This window comes from Hyperolius riggenbachi, chromosome 11 (assembly GCF_040937935.1).
Source record: "Hyperolius riggenbachi isolate aHypRig1 chromosome 11, aHypRig1.pri, whole genome shotgun sequence".
In the NCBI taxonomy this organism is placed as follows: Eukaryota; Metazoa; Chordata; class Amphibia; order Anura; family Hyperoliidae; genus Hyperolius; species Hyperolius riggenbachi.
Window position 1 is genome coordinate 122,621,360 of NC_090656.1, and position 22,689 is coordinate 122,644,048.

The window sequence follows — 22,689 nt, forward strand, 5'->3', positions numbered from 1 at the left end:
AAAAACAATATATAGATAATTTAGTTCTGATAATTAGTGATTGAGTTATTGAAAAAGAAATCAGAGCTGCGCTGATCTGTAAAAAAAACAACCCTGTAGGAAAGTGGTTAAAGAAAAAAAACATTTTTTCCTATTCGTAACTTTAAATTCTATTCTTTAAAAACTACTAGTTCTTTTTGAAAGATTTTGAAAAAAAATTTTCCCCATGTTCCCACTGTTGTCCTTGAAGTATACCCAAGGCTGTGCAGGGGAGGAGCAGATGGGACACAGAGGAATATCCCCTGCTCCATGCAATGCCTCTTCGTCCCCTATGCGCCGCTCTCAGTCTCCCTTGTGCCACAATGTGACCCCCTGAAATAGGTGGCTAGCTGCTTGTCGGCAATCTCAAGGGGAAGGGGCGTCCCTTGCAGGAAAAGAACTCCTGCAAAATGCCCACTTGGGTGTTAGGAACGCCCCTACCCCAGCTCGAATGGTCAGCTCTGCCTCTCCGCCGCCTCCCTGCTCTGAGCTTTGTGTTGAGACCCACACAGCCAGAGTTGAAGCATCGTGACCCCAGGGGTCATGGCCATGTTTGTTTGTTTTCTTTTTTACTTTAATTTGGCAATTGTGGGTTGCAATAATTGACGCTACCTGATCCAGCGAGCATGTTTTTTTTTTCAGTTTTTTTTTTTTTACAAAAATAAATGTCCATCTCGCGTTTACTTTAACATACCCTGCGAATTGGATGATGCTAGCATGAATGGAAACTTTGCTATTAAAGGGAAACTAAAGTGAGAGGTATATGGAGGGTGCAATGTTTATTTCCTTACATGCAATACCAGTTACATGTCAGACCTGCTGATGTTCAGCCTCTAATACTTTTAGCCATAGACCTTTAACCACTTGCCGACCGCGCACTCATAACGTGCGTCGGCAAAGTGGCAGCTGCAGGACCAGCGACGCACATCTGCGTCGCCGGCTGCAGGCTAATTAATCAGGAAACAGCCGCTCGCGTGAGCGGTTGCTTCCTGTCAATTCACGGCGGGGGGCTCAGTGAATAGCCTGCGGGCCGCCGATCGTGGAAATAATCCGCTTTGTTTACATTTGTACAACGCTGCTAACAGTAGCAGAGTTGTACTAGATCAGTGATCCCCGGCCAATCAGCGGCCGGGGATCGCTGTCACATGACAGGCAGGAGCCTGTTAGAGGCTGCACAGGACAGATCCGTTCCTGTGCAGCCTCCGATCTCCGGGGAAGGGAGGGAGGAGAGGGAGAGGGGGAATCCTGCGGTGAAGGGGGCTTTGAGGTGCCCCCCGCCAGCCACACGCAGGCAGGAGCGATCAGACCCCCCCAGCACATCATCCCCCTAGTGGGGAAAAAGGGGGGCCATCTGGTCGCTCTGCCTGGTGTTTGATCTGTGCTGGGGGCTGTAGAGCCCACCCAGCACAGATCAGCAAAATTAGCGCTGGTCCTTAAGGGGGGGTAAAGGCTGGGTCATCAAGTGAACAGTTAACAAGCATGCAACAGATGAGGTGTTTCTGTCAATTCTGACAAGATTACCTGCTTGCTTGTTTCTGGTGTGATTCAGACACTACTGCAGCCAAGTAGACCAGACAAGGCTGCCAGGCAACTGGTATTGTTCAAAAGGAAATAAATATGGCAGTCTCCATACCCTTCCCACTTCATGTTCCCTGTAACTCCTAAAGTTAGCACCAATGACTTCAATGTTAAAGGACGCAAACGCAAACATTTGGGCAAGGAATGTTTGCGTATTACGCATAAATGTGGACGACAAGAGAACTGTCTGCCAGTGCACCTGATGATCCATCACTGATCAACAGGAAACACCAGCAGTCATTTTGCTGCAGTTTCTGGGAATATATGTACATTTTCGATACCAATGGATTGATAAACTATCCCATACGCAATTAACTATTTCTCCCAAGTGTTTGTTTCAAACTTTTGAATACAGCGCATTTTAAATCACTGGCAAGCAAGAAAATACTTAAATAGTTCTGATAGTACTTTTTCACCTACTTTTTGGTACTTTTTCAATTGCAAAGTGCTGAAAAGTTATTCTAGATAGAAGATGAAAACATATCTCCTAGGAGAAAACTCAGCAGAGAAAGTTAAAGGAATACTATCGATTGAAACGACTTTTTTTTTAATACTCTATATTAGTGTACATATTACCACTAGCGCTAGGGGCACTTTATTTATTCACCCAGGTCTCTCTCTCACTATCCCTGCTTAAAAATTCATTTCTCACACAGCTCATAGTAGTTTGGGTCACCCTGAGCTGCTTGGTTACTCTGTCACACAGCTCACAAATATATTTCACTGTGTCATTCACAGCATGCAGCAGACATGAGGAGAAATAGGCTGATCTGAGGTAGTAACAGGTAACTAAATGAGCTGTAATATTGCTGGAATATAACTAGCTATAACAATAGCCTGTGTTTACACTCAGACTGGCTGCCTGCTTGAGGTGATTCACTCCAGGCTGCATCCACTTTACAAGCTGCTGAGAGGGGCAGACCACTGTCTACAATTAGCATTATTAGTATCTTTATCAGTAAAGAGAAGCAAAGATAATAAACACACATTGCTAGAATCTTTAACCCCTTACCACCATATCAATAAGATTCTTTCAGCAAGGTGATAATTAAACTATAAACTGAGGAGTTGAGAGCAACTTCCCTGTGCAGACATGGTCTTAGCCCTCTGGGAGTCCTCAGTTTTTAGATACATTTGTATCCAACACTGATGCCAAAACTGACGGAGGATTTTACAGCTGAGAGCAACAGCTGTGTGAGGAATCAAATTGCTCCTAGTACTTGCCCTAATGTGTGCTACAACATACAGCATTTAAAAATAAATGCATACATCGATAGTATTCCTGTAATTGCATATGGTCCATTATCTGTCATTTAACCAGCCTGGCGGTATGGACGAGCTCAGCTCGTCCATCACCGCCAGAGGCTGCCGCTCAGGCCCTGCTGGGCCGATTTGCATGAAATAAAGTGCAGCACACGCAGCCGGCACTTTGCCAGCCGCGTGTGCTGCCTGATCGCCGCCGCTCTGCGGCGATCCGCCGCGAGCAGCGGCGAAAGAGGGTCCCCCCAGCCGCCCGAGCCCTGCGCAGCCAGAACAAATAGTTCCGGCCAGCGCTAAGGGCTGGATCGGAGGCGGCAGACGTCAGGACGTCGGCTGACGTCGATGACGTCACTCCGCTCGTCGCTATGGCGACGATCTAAGCAAAACAAGGAAGGCCGCTCATTGCGGCCTTCCTTGTTTATTCTGGGCGCCGGAGGCGATCGGAAGAACGCCTCCGGAGCGCCATCTAGTGGGCTTTCATGCAGCCAACTTTCAGTTGGCTGCATGAAATAGTTTTTTTTTATTAAAAAAAAACCCTCCCGCAGCCTCCCTGGCGATCTTATCAGAACGCCAGGGTGGTTAACCACATTCAATCAAAATCCATTCTGTCTGTTATAACTTTAAAATCAATTTTCTCAAAATCTCAAGGTAATTTTCCCATTGTCCCCACTGTCACCATTGTCCCCACTCCTAAACATACCTAGCAAAATTGGTATTTATAGCATGTATTTGTTATCAACCACTAAAGTCGGTGGTATTGACTATTTTGTCCTGAAATCTGCCAATGCAAAAATGTGAAAGGAGAATTTTACAGCGAAATACACTGCTATACTGTGAAAAAATGTAGTAAGCAAGGATTGGCCAACTCATCGCAAAATTTTCTTCTTTTGTGAAGTGTTAGCTCTACCAGACTAACGCCTTATGTCATCTCATCCCTACTTGTCCTTAAAAGACCTATGTTACTGAAATCTTAAAATGCGTGTAAACATTTACAAATAAGAAGTACGTTTTTTTTCCCAGAGTAAAATGAGCCATAAATTACTTTTTTTCCTATGTTGCTGTCACTTACAGTAAATGGTAGAAATCTGACATTACCGACAGATATTGGATTAGCCCGTCTTCTCATGGGGGGTTCTTAGGGTTTTCTTTATTTTTAAAAGCACTTAGTGAATGGCAGTTGCTCTGTCTAACTGCCAAAAAAGTGTGCCAGCATCTTTGTATAAATCTTTTTCAGGGAATGTCTTTATAAAGAATAAAGGCCGTGCTGAGAATCCCCCATGAAGAGATGGACTAATCCAAAACCTGTTGGTAATGTCAGATTTCTACCACTTACTGTAATGACAGCAGCATAGGGGGAAAAGTAATGTATGGCTGATTTTACTTTGGAAGAAATGTACTTCTTATTTGTATGTGCTTTAAATTTTAAGATTTTCGAGACAGTTACTTTTTAAGATTCATGGACACCTGCCGCCCATAGATTTCAAAAGTGATCAATAAGGTGACAGCTTGATGACCCAATGATGTATAGATGTATTGCTATGTTGCAGCCTAGCAATGCATCTGTACAGCACTTGGGTCCCAAAACTGTGTGTCCCAGCGATTTCATACAGTCATTACAGATGCACAGACTGGCGATAATTGTCTGCTACAAGCCCAGCTAGGAATAAATTATGACATATATGGTGTTGTTTTAACCGGAACAAGCCAAACAATATATTTGGATGTGTTTTAAAACTGTGGCACTTTTCATGTGGAAATCAGGAAGGGTGAAACATTAAGGCTGGTTTCACACCAGGACGTTGAGTTTTAGGGGACATTATGGTCGCATAACGTGCCCCTAACACAACGCCTGGTGCTCCCTGCTTTGGACGTCAGAGTGAGCCGCATTGTGCAGCTCACTCTGGCGTCCGTGATGCCGTGATGCGCACTCTTGGACGCATGCGGCATCACGTGGTCCCGCCAGCCAATCGCCGCACAGAGCGGCCGTTCCAAGAAGTAAATACTGCACGTCACTGAGTGCAGTGAATATTAATTAGCCATGTGCCTGGCCGCTCTCCGCTCCTCCCCAATGTTACTGAGCATGTGCAAGCAGTCTAACGCGGCTCTGCCGCTTACAAAGTACTGCATGCAGTACGTTGACTTATGGCGCAGCGTTACTGTGTAACGCAACGTGGGCACTGTGAACAGCCCATTGATTTTTCATTGCTGTGCGGTGGGGGTGTGTTACAGGCTGCTCTAACGTGCGCCTGTAACGTCCCACTGTGAAACCAGCCTAAAACATGTGAAATTGTGGTGTTTACACCTAATTTTCTCTAATAAAATGAAACAATACTTGGAAAGAAATTACCCAAAGAAAGCCTAGATTGTCCTGAAAAAAAAATATATGTTTCACTTTGATGGCATAAATTATAAAAAGTTATTGCTGTATCAATAGTGACGCAAATGATATGCCAAAATAGTCAGGAATCTTAAGGGATAAAAACCCAGGAATGCAAAGTGGTTAATTTCGTGTAGGTAGATATGCTCAGCAGCAGCTTACCTGTTACCATTGACAGACACTGTTTTATTAATTATATTCACAACTAAGCCATCCAGTTTCATGGTGATCTTCTCAATGACTGGAACATTGTTTATAACAGAGCGTTGCATCTGGATGTTAAAATCTTCATAGCTGCTCTTGCAGTGAGTTAAAAAGTTGTAGTTGCAGGTACCAGGGAAGTAGAAGACGTCCCCATCAAAAGTCTTGAAGTGGAAGTTACCCCAGGTGCTGCACACGCTGTTGGTGTGATTAAGGTTTAAAGCTAAAATAGTATACACAACAAGGTATCATTATTTTTTTTACAGTAAAGTAAAACACTTTAAAATTCTCTTTACGTAATAACTAGTAAAATTGTTTTAAGTGAACCTAAAACAAGTAAAATTATTTAAAGAGACTCTGTAACAAAAATGTCATCCTTTTTTCTACCATCCTACAAGTTCCTAAACCTATTCTAATGTGCTCTGGCTTACTGCAGCACTTTCTACTATTACCGTCTCTGTAATAAATCAATGTATCTTTCCCCTGTCAGACTTGTCCCCCTGTGTCTGGAAGGCTGCCAACTCTTCCGTGCTGATCTGTTATGCACACCCCTCTCCAGACCGCTCTATGCACAATCCTGTGTGTGTGTTATTTACATAAGCCAGCAGCGTCTCTGCTCTCTTATCAGTGAAAAGAGAGCTGGATAAAAATCCTCCTCTGTAGGCTGTGAAAGGAGCTGGGCTGACACATACTGAGGAATTACAGACAGGGCAGAGCTTTCTGCAGGAAGAAACGATCAGCCTGGCTGTCACTATTCAGTGCATGAGAGCTGCAGGGGACAGAACGTAAACACACAAATGATCTCTTGAGATATAAAAGGAAGGCTGTATACAGCCTGCTTGTGTATGGATGTATTTTCTTTGTGTGGACATACCTTACATCAACCTACTTCCTGTTTTGGTGGCCATTTTGTTTGTTTATAAACACACTTTTTAAAACTGTTTTTGACTACTTTTAATGCGGCGGGGAGCGGCGAAATTGTGACAGAGGGGAATAGGAGATGTCCCCTAACGCACTGGTATGTTTACTTTGGTGCGATTTTAACAATACAGATTCTCTTTAAAATAAACACATGATGTACCTGCGAATGAATATTACTGTACATACTTACCACGAGGTCAGTTCCTCTCAGAAGCTCACCATTTTCTTTTTACAACAATTCCTTCCAGTTCTAACAAGATTTTAGAACTGAAATATATCAGTTGCTGTTTAGAGATGGCTCGAACCTCCGATTTGAGGTTCGCAAACCTCAAACCTCCGCAAAAAGTCAGGTTTGCGCGAACTTCTGCAAACCTCAATAGATTTCAATGGGGAGGCGAACTTCGAAAATTAGAAACATTTATGCTGGCCACAAAAGTGATGGAAAAGATGTTTCAAGATGTCCTAACATCTGAGTTTTTGCATGGCGGAGTGGGATACATGCCAAAAGTCCCAGGGAAAAATCTGGATTTGATGCAAAGCAGTGTTTTAAGGGCAGAGATCACATTGCATGCTAAATTGGAGGCCTAAAGTGCTTTAAAACATCTTGCATGTGTATACATCAATCAGGGAGTGTAATTAGAGTACTGCTTCACACTGACAGACCAAACTCACTGTGTAACGCACCGCACACAGCTGTTTGTGTAGTGACGGCTGTGCTGGACTGGTGCGCACCATGGCGAGAGTGCAGGCCATGGCGGTTTTCAAGCCCATATGGTTGCGGGGCTGAGGTAGCTCAATGACAGAACAACAGTGACTGTCCAGCTGATCGAATTTGGTCTGTCCACAACGAAACAACAACCTTATTATCTTGGGTGTGCCCCTCCCCATGACACGGATATAGCCAGCGGTCATTGCTTTCATTGTGATACGCAAGCCCCTTCACCGCAGCAAGGTAACGATCACGAAGGGGAATTGGCACATGTACATGTCTTTTGTTTTGTTGTTGCAGCTGCAATGCAGCCAGAAAAATTAGGCAGGCATGTACACGCACCAGCAAATTATTATAGCGGCCGCTGCTAGCAGTGGCCTTAAAAATTCAGGAATCTGGCTGGAGCCCTGGACCCTGTTGGTGGTGGCGGAAAAGGCAGTCAAGCGGCCTGCAGGCAGAGATGCTGTGTGGGGAGCGACTTAGTCTTGGGGCAGGCAGTCACACGACGTGCAGGCAGAGATGCTGTGTGTGGGGACTGACTTAGTCTTTGGGCGGGCAGTAGCCCTCCGGGATCCATGCCTCATTCATTTTGATAAAGGTGAGGGCAAATTGTGACAGCTCTGGCCACAGGTCAAGCTTGCGCACCCAGTAGTCCAAGGGTTCATCGCTGCTCACAGTGTCTACATCCACACTTAAAGAAAACCTGAACTGAAAATTAAAAGTCAAAATAAGAATACACAAGTCATACTTACCTTCCATGTTGTCTACTCCTCGGTGTCTTTCTCCTGTCCCACGTCCTGTTTGTTCACTGTGATCAAGGGAATTTTCCGTCCTCCATTTTGAAAATGGCCATTACCCATAACAGCTTTCTGGTCAGCACACAGTTAAACTGTAACATCGCCCACTTGAGCCATAGGGAAACATGGACATTACCTGGTACATCAGTTTTCCTCTCAGCTATAACTGACAGCAACTGATATTTTACTGACAGCAACTGATATATTTCAGATCTGACAAAATATTGTCAGAACTGGAAGAGATTATTGTCAGAAGAAAATGGTGAGCTTCTGAGAGGAACTGATGGCAAGGTAACAATGTAATGTTCATTTGAAGTTACCTCATGGGTTTATTTTAAATATTTTTACTCAGTACAGGTTCTCTTTAAGGCCAGGTAGTCGGCTACCTGCCGGTCAAGGCGCTGGTGGAGGGTGGATCCGGAAGGGCTAAGGCGAGGCGTTGGGCTAAAGAATGTCCGCATGTCCGACATCACCATAAGATCGCTAGAGCATCCTAACCTTGCCTTGGTGGACATGAGAGAAGGATTACTGGCAGTGGTACCTTTATTTCATTGTGCTGTGACATTACCCTTAAATGCATTGTAAACATAGTTGCCAGCTTGTTTTGCATGTGCTGCATCCTTTCTGCCTTCTGGTGATTTGGAAACATCTCCGCCACTGTGTGCCTATACCGAGGGTCTAGTAGCGTGGCCACCCAGTACAGCTCATTACCCTTGAGATTTTTTATATGGGGGTCCCTCAACAGGCTGGACAGCATGAAAGACACCATCTGCACAAAGTTGGATGCAGACGTACTATTCATCTCCTCTTGCTCTTCCTTAGTGACGTCAGCTAAGTTCTCCTCCTCCCCCCAGCCACGAACAATACCACGGGAACGTTGAGCAGCACAAGCCCCTTGTGACACCTGCTGCGGTTGTTCTTCCGCCTCCTCCTCCTCCAGAACAACACCTTCTTCATCATCTGATTCCTCTTCCTTACACGACTTTTCCTCCTCCTCCTCCCCCCTCTGTACTGCAGCAGGTGGTGAGGAAACATCTGCTTCTGCTAAAAATGTATCCCACAACTCTTCCTCCTGTTCCTGTTCCTGTTCACGCTCCTCCACAGCTTGATCCACCACTCTACGCACGCCATGCTCCAGGAAGAAAGCATATGGGATCAAGTCACTGATGGCACCTTCACTGCGACTCACCAGGTTTGTTACCTCCTCAAACGGCCACATGAGCCTGCAGGAATTTTACATGAGTGTCCAGTACTTCGGCCAGAACATCCCCATCTCCCCAGACTGTGTCCTTTGACTGTAGTTGTAGAGATACTGTTTGATGGCTTTCTCCTGTTGTAGCAGGCGGTCGAACATCAGGAGGGTCGAATTCCAGTGAGTCGGGCTATAGCAAATTAAGCATCTCCCCGGCAAGTTGTTTCTCTGCTGAATATCAGCAAAGCGTGCCATGGCCATGTTAGACGCGTACGTTAAAAAGGGGCGCTGGGAAAAAAGGGCGCGGTGTTTTAAACGATAAGCATGGATAACGTTTAAAAATGTATTGTACTGTATTTCGTTTAAAATTAATGTTTTATAAAGTTATAAATCATTAAATAATGTGCATTAAATCGGCAATTGTAAAACGTTAATCTTCCGTTTAAATAGTGAAACGTATAATAATGTTTTAAAAAAAATTACTAAGTAACCCTCCCTGTACCTACCCCTAACCCCTAGACCCCCCTGTTAGTGCCTAAACCTAAGACCCCCCTGTTGGTGCCTAAACCTAAGACCCCCCTGTTAGTGCCTAAACCTAAGACCCCCCCTGTTGGTGCCTAAACCTAAGACCCCCCTGTTGGTGCCTAAACCTAAGACCCCCTGTTGGTACCTAAACCTAAGACCCCCCTGTTGGTGCCTAAACCTAAGACCCCCTGTTGGTGCCTAAACCTAAGACCCCCCTGTTGGTGCCTAAACCTAAGACCCCCCTGTTGGTGCCTAAACCTAAGACCACCCTGTTGGTGCCTAAACCTAAGACCACCCTGTTGGTGCCTAAACCTAAGACCACCCTGTTGGTGCCTAAACCTAAGACCCTCTTTAGTGCTCACTGTATTGTGTGTAGAATAATGTTTTAAAAACAGTAAGGGATAAAATATATTACAATTTACATTACGTACTGATCGCTTTGTTTTGTGAATAATAATGTTTTACAAACAGTAAGGGATAACATTTAAAATAATGTTTTATTGAAATAAGAAACGTAAATCATCACAAGCAGCTATAAAACATGAAAAATCTTTGGGCGCCGTTGGAAAACGTTATTATTCTCGGGCGCCCTTTTTTCCTGTTCGGCGCCCATTAAACAATAATTATTATAGGAGTGAATGGCGGCACCCGATTTGTCCACTAGCCTCCTGCGCCCTTTTTTACTGTTACCATGTTAGACTGCCTGAAATGCCCACACACCTTCCTGGACTGCTTTAGGATGTCCACTAAGCCTGGGTACTTAGACACAAATCTCTGAATTATGAGATTCAGCACATGTGCCATGCAGGGTACATGTGTCAGCTTTCCCAAATTCAAAGCCGAAATGAGATTACAGCCGTTTTCAAACACCACGTTGCCGATCTCCAGTTAGTGTGGGGTCAGTCACTGATCCACCTGTTTGTTAAGAGCAGCCAGGGGAGCTGCTCCAGTGTGACTCTCCGCTTTGAGACAAGACATGTCTAAGATGGCATGACATTGTGTGCTGAAGGGAATAGAGAAAAGGAGGGGACGGGAAGACACCGGGAGCCCAATCTGGTGTAGTATCTCACGAGTAGGTTTTCTTTGTTAGTAAGTAAAAGATTATAAATACTCACAAAACTAGGTTGCACATGAGGCAACCACTGTATCACGCATGTGGGGAAGTACCGTCCCCACTCGACCTTGTGAGGAAGTGTCATTGGTCGCAGCTCCTTCAAAAAGATACCACCTGCCAAGGTGGCGGCCCCTGGTCCCAGGGGAAGTAGACAACACGGGAGGGTAGGAGGCGCCCTTGGAGGTACTTTAGGTCTAGCTTCGAACTTAATGGATGTATTTATGCATATACCATTAGCCAATTAATCGGCATAGGTGGAAGTAGATATATACTCCAAATTTGGAGGTGCCGATTTTGTTTAATTATTAATTTAGATATATGGAAAGATCCTACCTTAGTAAGTAGTCACTCTCGTGTAGTTGAGTATAAAACAAGAGTTTATTGTAGCACTTTAAAATGACAACGCGTTTCGCGGTTACAACCGCTTCATCAGGTCGTGTTTCGTGCCTTTAAAATAGAAAAGAAATAGCAGGGCACTGAGACATAGAAACACCTCTTATTTGTACTTAACAAATATATCTAAAAAGATGTTTACATTGCAAACAATAATATATTAGTCATAGAAACATGTTAAAGACCATAGCAATAATTTACATATTGTCGTATTAAAAATAATAATAAAGAACCATATTAGTAGTCCAAGGTTCCTATAATAGGATGCATGCATAGACATATAGAGATAAAACAATAAAACAATAAAACATATTAGTAATAATATAAAATATATATATTCTATATGTTCATTCTATGGCATTAAGCAGGTTCCATGTATGAGCCCCATACTGATGCTTAAGGGGCCTTGCATTATAATGGCACGACTATTAATCCACATACAGTGTCTGTCATCTTTGTTGCGTAATACCTAGCGTTATGGATGGACGGAATGTGAATGGCTACATTATGTGTAGAGTAATGGGAGGGGTAATACGAAAGGACGTATATATTATACAGCCTGACCCAGGTGCTATCCTCACTGTAGGAGACGGCGGGTCTACCTACCCTAGGAGGAAGAAGATGTACACCTATGTGGGGCCGCTTACCTAATCGGAGGGTTCTCCAGTCTCGGGCGCCTCATAAGCGCCGCTTCTGCCGCTGAATGTATTTCAAAAGTGGAGAATCCACGTACTTCCGCATACATACGTCAGGCGGGAGGGGGCGTGGCAGACGCCGTCACCGCGCCTCCCCCGTAGTGATTGCATATGGGGCAGGGGGCGCGTTAGCCTCATAGCGTGGTGGCGGGGGGCGTGGCTGTTAGCGTCATCTCGCTCCTACGCGTGATGACGCTTGGCTATGGGGGACGTAGGACCAGTGTGAGGATGGGGGCGTGGCAGAATGCGTCATCTCGCTACTATGCGTGGTGGCGTTTTGCTGATAAAAGGTTAGCCCCTAAAGCATCTAGTCTCCTAGGAGACGTGGAAGGGGTTGAACATCTCCCATGGCTTTTCAGTGTCGTCGGCCATTTTGTTGTAGTCCGACATAAGTGTATAATGCTTTGCTTTCAAGAAATATTTTCTCATTACGCCTATACACAAAAATAAATGAATGATACTGGATCATATATGGCAATTTGTCTACAGTGATGTGAGTTGGCAAGGGTAATATCTAATATAGATGATATAAACACGAGTTACAATGGCCACACAAATCTTTTTGTGGGTATAAGTGCAAATACATAATTACAGCAATATTGGACACTCGTAGTTACAAAAAAATGTCACAATTCTTTTTATAGGTACAGATACATCTGCTCTCTTAATTTATACTATATAATACATAATATAATATAATACACAATATATGATACAGCTCTTCTCCAATATCCTCTCATATCACAGTGTATTCATCATATCACAGTGTATTCTGGATGCATGGTATAATTGCTTATTAGCCTTTGTTCTGTATATCTGATAAAAAATACAACCGAGTGTAAATGTGGATGTAAGAGAAATTATGAGAAACCTGTACATACACATAAGGCTACGCCTCTTCAGGGAAGAGGTTGTGTCACCAAGGCTATTCTCATTGAGGGTGTTCCCATTTTCTCTACACCTCAAAGAATTGTGACATTTTTTGTAACTACGAGTGTCCAATATTGCTGTAATTATGTATTTGCACCTATACCCACAAAAAGATTTGTGTGGCCTTTGTAACTAGATATTTCCCTTGCCAACTCACATCACTGTAGACAAATTGCCATATATGATCCAGTATCATTCATTTATTTTTGTGCATTGGCGTAATGAGAAAATATTTCTTGAAAGCAAAGCATTATACACTTATGTCGGACTACAACAAAATGGCCGACGACACTGAAAAGCCATGGGAGATGTTCAACCCCTCCCACGTCTCCTAGGAGACTAGATGCTTTAGGGGCTAACCTTTTATCAGCAAAACGCCACCACGCATAGTAGCGAGGTGACGCATTCTGCCATGCCCCCATCCTCACACTGGTCCTACGTCCCCCATAGCCAAGCGTCATCACGCGTAGGAGCGAGATGACGCTAACAGCCACGCCCCCCGCCACCACGCTATGAGGCTAACGCACCCCCTGCCCCATATACAATCACTACGGGGGAGGCGCGGTGACGGCGTCTGCCACGCCCCCTCCCGCCTGACGTATGCGGAAGTACGTGGATTCTCCACTTTTTAAATACATTCAGCGGCAGAAGCAGCGCTTATGAGGCGCCCGAGACTGGAGAACCCTCCGATTAGGTAAGCGGCCCCACATAGGTGTACATCTTCTTCCTTCTAGGGTAGGTAGACCCGCCGTCTCCTACAGTGAGGATAGCACCTGGGTCAGGCTGTATAATATATACGTCCTTTCGTATTACCCCTCCCATTACTCTACACATAATGTAGCCATTCACATTCCGTCCACCCATAACGCTAGGTATTACGCAACAAAGATGACAGACACTGTATGTGGATTAATAGTCATGCCATTATAATGCAAGGCCCCTTAAGCATCAGTATGGGGCTCATACATGGAACCTGCGTAATGCCATAGAATGAACATATAGAATATATATATTTTATATTATTACTAATATGTTTTATTGTTTTATTGTTTTATCTCTATATGTCTATGCATGCGTCCTATTATAGGAACCTTGGACTACTAATATGGTTCTTTATTATTATTTTTAATACGACAATATGTAAATTATTGCTATGGTCTTTAACATGTTTCTATGACTAATATATTATTGTTTGCAATGTAAACATCTTTTTAGATATATTTGTTAAGTACAAATAAGAGGTGTTTCTATGTCTCAGTGCCCTGCTATTTCTTTTCTATTTTAAAGGCACGAAACACGACCTGATGAAGCGGTTGTAACCACGAAACGCGTTGTCATTTTAAAGTGCTACAATAAACTCTTGTTTTATACTCAACTACACGAGAGTGACTACTTACTAAGGTAGGATCTTTCCATATATCTAAATTAATAATTAAACAAAATCGGCACCTCCAAATTTGGAGTATATATCTACTTCCACCTATGCCGATTAATTGGCTAATGGTATATGCATAAATACATCCATTAAGTTCGAAGCTAGACCTAAAGTACCTCCAAGGGCACCTCCTACCCTCCCGTGATGGCATGACATTGGCTTCTTCTGCTCAAAGATTTCCCTCACGGACACCTGGCTGCTGCTGTGGGCAGAGGAGCAGGAGCCGCTCAAGGTGAGAGGCGGAGTGGAGGAGGGTGGCTGTGATTGTGAAGGTGCAAGGGAGAAAGTGACTGAAGATGATGCACCTGAAGGAGGAAGAGGAGAAGGAGGGTGGCTTTTATTTTGTGTGCTGCGTTTCCTCAGGTGGTCTTCCCATTGCAGTTTGTGCCTTTTCTCCATGTGCCTTCGTAAAGCAGTTGTCCCTACGTGGCTGTTGGCCTTTCCACGGCTCAATTTTTGGTGGCAGAGAGAACAGATGGCATTGCTCTGATCTAAGGCAGACACACACAAACATTTCCAAACCGCTGAGCCCCCCTGGGGTGTGGGCACTATGGTGGCCTCAGCAGCTGACGTTTAAGGGCCTGTTTTGTCCATATCGGGGGGGATGAAGTGAAAGATATGCACTGACGTGACTAATACAATGTGCAGTCACACAGGTGCAATGAAAAGTATGCAGTAACTGGTATTACAATACAATGTGCAGCTGTCACACAGGTTAGGTATGCATGGACTGGTATATTACACAGTGTGCGGTTACACAGGTACTGTGAACAATTATGCAATGACTGGTATTACAAATTTGCTGCTGTCACACACACAGGTACCGTGAACAGGTGCAGTGACACTGTGTGCGCTCACGTGGGTAGGTGGGTGCACTGAACAACAGGTAGGTAAATGCAGTGATGGGTATTACAAATGTGCACCTGTCACACACACACAGGTACTGGACAGGTACAGTGACACTGCGTGCACTCATGTAGGTAGGCGAGTGCACTGAACAACAGGTAGGTATATGCAGTGATGGGTATTACAAATGTGCACCTGTCACACACACACATTACCGAACAGGTAAAGTGGCACTGCGTGCACTCACATAAGTAGGTGGGTGCACTGTGAACAACAGGTAGGTATATGCAGTGATGGGTATTACAAATGTGCACCTATCACGCATGCACAGGAACTAGACAGATACAGTGACACTGCGTGCGCTCACGTAGGTAGGTGGGTGCACTGAAAATATACAACAGGTTGGTATATGCAGTGTTGGGTATTACAAATGTGCAACTGTCACACACACACAGGTACCAATCAGTTACAGTGACACTGTGTGTGCTCACGTAGGTAGGTGGGTGCACTGTGAACAACAGGTAGGTATATGGAGTGATGGGTATTACAAATGTGCACCTATCACACACACACAGGTACTGAACAGGTACAGTGACACTGCGTGCGCTCACGTAGGTAGGTGGGTGCACTGAACAACAGGTAGTTATATGTAGTGATGGGTATTACAAATGTACAGCTGTCACACACACAGGTAGTCACTGAATGTGCTGGGCCTGGCAGTGGCACGGTAGGAATTACCAAGGGGCCAAGGTCCAGCAGCTAAGACTGACTGACAGGGCTGTATATGCAACACAAGTGTCTGTGGGACACACACACACACACAAAAAAATAAATCACAAGAACAACATTAGCTCTCAAAAGAGCTGTTGAGGATGAGGAGGAGTGCTTTTTAGCAATAAGGAACAGCAAGAAAGAGCAACCTAACAAGCCTAACTAAGCTTTCCCTAATGTTTCTGCAGCACCTCTCCCTTCTCTAATTACTGCAGGCACAGGAGTGAGTGAAATGCCTGATGCTGCCTGCCTTTTATAAGGGAAGGTGGTGCTCCAACTGATTAGCAAGTTAATGTCCATGTTTCCCTATGAGACTCTGAAGTTTCTTTTTTTCACTGATTTTCTCATATCAGCCAGTTAATGCTAGAGTTAAAATCGCTACATCCCCGCGGCAGATGGTTGATTTATTACCTAGAAAGCGACCTGCAAAGTTCCACGGCTTTGCAGGTCGCAGATCATGCTGCCCTGGCTTGCAGGGCTTTTCTTCCTGGAGAGGCTTAGCTTTGGAGCTGTAGCTCTGCCTCTCCGCAATCAATCTCCGCGGGTCTCCACCTCGTTCCCGCCCCTCTCAGTGAAAGAAGACTGAGAGGGGCGGGGAGAGGCGGCAATCTGCAGAGATTGACTGCGGAGGAGGCAGAGCTACAGCCTAAAGCTCTGCCTCATTGAGAAAGTAAATCCCTGCGAGCCTTGCAGGGCTAATCCTCAGCTATAAATCAGTCATCTGCCAAGGGGATGCGGCGATTTCACTTAGGCATTAACTCTTAACCCTCCTGGCGGTATGAAACATTCCGCCAGGAGGCAGCACAGCAGTTTTTTTTTTTTTTTTTTTTTAAATCATGTAGCGAGCCCAGGGCTCGCTACATGATAGCCACCCGCTTCGATCGCCTTCGGCGATCTCCGATCAGGAAATCCCGTTCAAAGAACGGGATTTCCTGGAGGGCTTCCCCCGTCGTGACGTCATTGGGAGTCCCGATCCACCCCTCGGCGCTGCCTGGCACTGATTGGCCAGGCAGCGCACGGGGTCTGGGGGGGGGCGCGCGCCGCAACGGATAGCGGCGATCGGGAGCGGGGCGGCGGCGATCGGTGTGCTGGCGCAGCTAGCAAAGTGCTAGCTGCGTCCAGCAAAAAAAAAATTATGTAAATCGGCCCAGCAGGGCCTGAGCGGCACCCTCTGACGGCTTACCCCGTGTCACACACGGGGTTACCGCCAAGGAGGTTAACAAGCTGGTATGAAAAAAAAAGGGAAAAAAAGAGAATTTAAAGTTTCTTTAAATGGGTAATATCACAGTTTAACAAACAGGAGAAGAATCTGTGTGCAAGGACAGGGAATTGGCTAATGGACAAAGAGTTGTGGTCAATGGATCATATTCAAAATAGGTGTCTGTTAGCAGTGGGGTTTCACAGGGGTCATTACTGGGTCCAGTGCTCTTTGATTTATTTATTAATGATCTAGTAGATGCAGTAGTAAGCAATGTTGCTATTTTTGCAGAGGAATGATACAAAATTGTGCAGAATCATCAACTCTCAGGAAGATAGTGTCATATTGCAACAGGATCTGGATAGGATGGCTATATGGGCACATACATGGCAGATGAAATTCAATGTTGAAAAATGTAAAGTCATACATTTTGGTCGTACCAATGGCCTAGCACCATACAAAATAAACGGGATACAGATTGGGACATCAAACTTGGAGAAGGACTTAGGAGTACTCATCGACAACAAGTTAAATAATCGTATTCAATGCCAAGCCACTGCAGCTAAAGCTAATAGCATTTTGGGATGCATTTAAAGGGAAATAAAAACTCAAGATGCTAGCATAATATTGCCCCTGTTTAACTCTCTAGTAAGGCCACATCTGGAATATGGAATTCAGTTCTGGGCACCACATTACAGGAAAGATATTGCAGTTTTAGAGCAGGTGCAGAGACGAGGAACAAAATTGATACGTGGGATGGAAGGTCTCACTTATCAAGAAAGGTTAGATAAACTGGGTTTATTTAGTCTAGAGATAAGACGCCTTTGAGGGGATCTAATGAACATGTATAAATACATCAGAGGGCAATATAAAAGCTTAGCGGATAAGCGTTTTGTTCCTAGGCCTTCACAAAGGACTAAAGGACATATTCTGCACATGGAGGAAAAACATTTTAGCCATTTATTTAGGAAAGGGTTCTTTATAGTAAGAGTGATTAAGGTGTGGAATGCATTGCCACAGGAAGTAGTTGTGGCAAATCCTATATCTGCATTTAAAGAGGACTTAAATCCTTTCCTTGCATTGAAACACATATATGGCTATAATTACTAGGTAATGCCCAGTGGTGTTGATCCAGGGATTTTATCTGACTGCCATCTGGAGTCGGGAAGGATTTTTTTTCTCTATCGGGGCCAATTGGACCATGCCTTGTAAGGGTTTTTCGCCTTCCTCTGGATCAACAGGATATATGAGGGAGCAGGCTGGTGTTGTACTTTGTTTTCTGGTTGAACTCGATGGACGTGTGTCTTTCTTCAACCCAAATAACTATGTAACAGTGTGCTGACCAGGCAGCTGTTACTGGGTAACGTCCATTTTGAAAATGAGGAGGGAGAATACCATTGATCACAGTGGACAAACAGGACACTGGTGAGGAGAAAGAGATCGATAAGCAGACTACATGGGGCAAGGAGGGGGGGGGGGGGGAGTATGACCTGTGTAGGTTTATTTTTACTTTAATTTTCAGTTCAGGTTAGCTTTACGGCAGATATGCAGCCAATGAGGCCTGTACACTAGGTGCTTAAAGCGAAAAGTAGCTTTTAAAAGGAGTTAATAGCAGTGATTTCAACAGTGGTGAGGGGTTTGGATAGGGGTGTGGGAAAAAAACATATAAAGCAGATCGAAAGTGAAAGAGTGGTGAGGGGGATAATACAAATTGGTAATCATAGAACTAAGGGAAAGGGACACACTGGAGACAGATGGAGACACATGGGGGACAGAAGGAGGCAAACTGGGGACAGAAGGGGGCACACTGGAGACAGAAGGGAACACACACAGGACACACTGGAGACAGTAGGGGGACACTGGGGACAGAAGGGGACACACTGGAGACAGAAGAGGGGCAGAGGAGGATACAAGCATTGGGGAAGAACATCTAAAAGATGCTCCTGGAATATGGACACACCAAGTTTAGTATATATTTTTTTCCCTGGATTTTGCCCTCTAAGTCCCGGTTCACACTGGTGGAAAAAAAAGGTCTGCTAATGGATCCTAACAGAACAGATCCTATCGGATGAAAACGGATCCAATGTTGACCCTATGGATCCCTTCACATTAGTCTGCTACAATGGTTTTGTTCTGCATGATCTGCTGAACAGACTGCAAATTTGGTTCTGAAGCTATTTTTCCAGACCTCTGAGCCCAGCAGAATGGAAACGGAAGCTGAAGCACTGCATTGGAGGCAATGAGAAAATGGAACGTTTCTTCACACTTAGTTCTAGACAGCAAAATCCACTTTGGTGATGGGGGTCTGGGGGGAATGTGAAGAAACGGAACGCGAGCAGCTGAACGGCAATGGAGAGAAAACGGAACCCAATCACCGGTAATCAGATCCGTTTTTACGGATCCATTTGCCACTAAATTGCCAGTGTGAATCGGGCCTAAACCTACATGCGTCTTATATTCCAGTACATCTTATACAGTGGCGAATACAGATTTATATATATATATATATATATATATATATATATATATATATATATATATATATATATATACATAAAAAAAAATTAGTGATAATATAATGATATATTATCACTTAATAGTCTTTAGTAGTTGTACAGTTATTGCTGATTGAATAGAGACAAAGTAGGAACACCAGAACAACTCTGGTTCTTAAGGGGTTTTTATATGTTGTTACTGGTGTGGTTAACCTCCTGGCGATAATCCCGAGCTCGGGGTATATCGCGCAGGAGGATTTCTCAGGCCCCGGTGGGCCGATTTGCATAATTTTTTTTTGTTACACGCAGCTAGCACTTTGCTAGCTGCAGGTAACTTCAGATCGCCGCCGCTCGCCGCCGATCTGCCGCTACCCGCCGTGCCGCGCAGCCCCCCCCCCAGACCCCTTGCGCAGCCTGGCCAATCAGTGCCAGGCAGCGCTGAGGGGTGGATCGGGACTCCCTCTGACGTCACGACGTCCATGACGTCGGTGACATCATCCCGCCCCGTCGCCATGGCGACTGGGGAAGCCCAGCAGGAAATCCCGTTCTGAACGGGATTTCCTGCTTACTCTGATCGCCGAAGGGTGGGTGGGGGGATGCCGCTGCACAGCGGCTATCATGTAGCGAGCCCAGGGCTCGTTACATGATTTAAAAAATAAAAAATTTAAAAAAAAGTGCTGCGCCCCCTCCTGGGCGATGCAATTGTATCGCCCAGAGGGTTAAGTGGAGAGGTTAAAGTACTCCTGAACCAAGTGCTGCAAAGTTGTTTTTCCCACTGATGTTTCTTTCTTTTTTTTTAAACTAAAGATACTACGAAGCCCAAGCCAGCCCAGTGAGTGTATGCAGGCTGCCCCGCCTACCTACACACACATACTTCAGAAAGTTCGTCTGCCCACCCTCAGGCATTAAGCAGTCAGGTGAAGTTGTAAGAAGTCCCTGCGGCAGCTGATCTGTGAGTTGTCAATGTCTATGTGTGCAAGCAGGGGGGCAACGAAGCAGCAGGAGCATGGACACATCTCAGTGAGTCTGTGTAACTCACAGTGCACTGCATATTATCTACCAGCCAGCTCAGCCTGCAGATGTCCCCTGATCACCTGGGAGAGTGTACTGAGGAAGAGAGACGTGCTGTCTGTGTCTGTGCATGCATTAAAAAGGTGAATGGGGAGGTGGGAGAAATGCTTAAACTGTTTTAATAATAACAAAAATGGAGGGAAGGTAGAGTGACCAGACGTCCCGGATTGCCCGGGACGCGTCCCGGATTCGGGGTCCGCTGTCCCAGGCTGCATGAGGTCCCGGGAAACGTCCCGCTTTCAGCAGCGGGACGTTCCGGCCTCGGGACTCTGGCCACTCTCTCCTCATGAACTGGCAGCGGCGTCTATGGACGCCGTGCCAGTTCATTGCCCGCAGCCCCGCTCCAGCCTCCTCTTCCGATGTCTGTTCCGACACCGGCAGGTGAGCAGGGCTACGGCAAGATGGCTGCCGAAGCCCTGTACTGGAGACTATTTGTGTCTCCAGTACAGAGCTTCGGGCGCCATCTTGCCGTAGCCCTGTCAGCGCGGGAGATATGCAGGGGGAAGGTGGTCCCGGGAGGAGCGCGCCAGAGGCCGGAGACTTCTGCCAGGTGAGTAAATGCTTTTTTTCCAGGTGAACTTTGCCCGCATTGCGTTTCTTGTCTGGTGAAATGTTTGCCCACATTACGTTTCTTTTCTGGTGAAATGTTTGCCCGCATTGCGTTTCTTTTCTGGGGAAATGTTTGCCCACATTACGTTTCTTTTCTGGGGAAATGTTTGCCCGCATTGCGTTTCTTTTCTAGTGAAATGTTTGCCCGCATTGCGTTTCTTTTCCAGGTGAAATGTTTGCCCGCATTGCGTTTCTTTTCCAGGTGAAATGTTTGCCCGCATTGCGTTTCTTTTCTAGTGAAATGTTTGCACGCATTGCGTTTCTGTTCTGGTGAAATGTTTGCCAGCATTGCGTTTCTTTTCTGATGAAATGTTTGCCCGCGTTGCGTTTCTTTTCTGGTGAAATGTTTGCCCGCATTGCGTTTCTTTTCTGGTGAAATGTTTGCCCGCATTGCGTTTCTTTTCTGGTGAAATGTTTGCCCACATTGCGTTTCTTTTCTGGTGAAATGTTTGCCCGCATTGCGTTTCTTTTCTGGTGAAATGTTTGCCCGCATTGCGTTTCTTTTCTGGTGAAATGTTTGCCCGCATTGCGTTTCTTTTCTGGTGAAATGTTTGCCTGCATTGCTTTAATTTTCTGGTGAAATGTTTGCCCGCATTGCGTTTATTGTCTGGTGAAATGTTTGGCCGCATTGCGTTTATTTTGTACTGACATGTTGCCCGCATTGCATTTATTTTGTACTGACATGTTTGCCCGCATTGCGTTTATTTTGTACTGACATGTTTGCCCGCATTGCGTTTATTGTCTGGTGAAATGTTTGCCCGCATTGCGTTTATTTTGTACTGACATGTTGCCCGCATTGCGTTTATTAATTTGTACTGACATGTTTGCCCGCATTGCATTTATTTTGTACTGACATGTTGCCCGCATTGCATTTATTTTGTACTGACATGTTGCCCGCATTGCGTTTATTTTGTACTGACATGTTTGCTCGCATTGCGTTTATTTTGTACTGACATGTTGCCCGTATTGCGTTTATTTTTTACTGACATGTTTGCCCGCATTGCGTTTATTTTGTACTGACATGTTTGCCCGCATTGCATTTATTTTATACTGACATGTTTGCCCGCATTGCATTTATTTTATACTGACATGTTGCCCGCATTGCGGTTATTTTGGGCTGACATGTTGCCAATTGCGCTTATTTTCTGGTGTCCGGGGTAACTGTTACTGCATTTATTATTTAATGGTCATAGATGGCTATGTTTGCTGCTTTGTGGTTACGGTATACTATTAGCATCACACAGTTTCTGCACACCCATGATGCAAAGTCTCGTTTGTCCACATCATGGCGTAAACACTGCTTTCTTATGCCTCGCTGTTACATCATTACGTTAGCTCCGCCCCTACAATGTCAAGGCCACGCCCATTTTCACCGCGGCGCACCCCCCTCCACCCAGCCTTCGTCGCTGCGTGCTCCTCAGTCCTCCCCACTTTTCGCCGTCTGGTTTAGAACCGCAGTTCTTAATCATGCGTCACTGCATGAGGTAACTGCCTGATTAAGTATTTGACTGGAGGATTCTGTTGAATACTTAGAGGAAAAGAGGCACCCTGAGG

General features: G+C 45.1%; 1 protein-coding gene across 1 annotated transcript in view; it reads right to left on the reverse strand.

The window, feature by feature from the left end:
- The window catches only part of LOC137537872 (mucin-2-like), a 199,267-nt gene that overhangs the window by 149,938 nt on the left and 26,640 nt on the right, over window positions 1-22,689 (reverse strand). Inside the window, exon 5 of the mRNA XM_068259819.1 lies at window positions 5,396-5,632. Within this exon, the coding sequence (XP_068115920.1) occupies window positions 5,396-5,632 (237 nt within the window). The remainder of the gene's footprint in view (window positions 1-5,395; window positions 5,633-22,689) is intronic.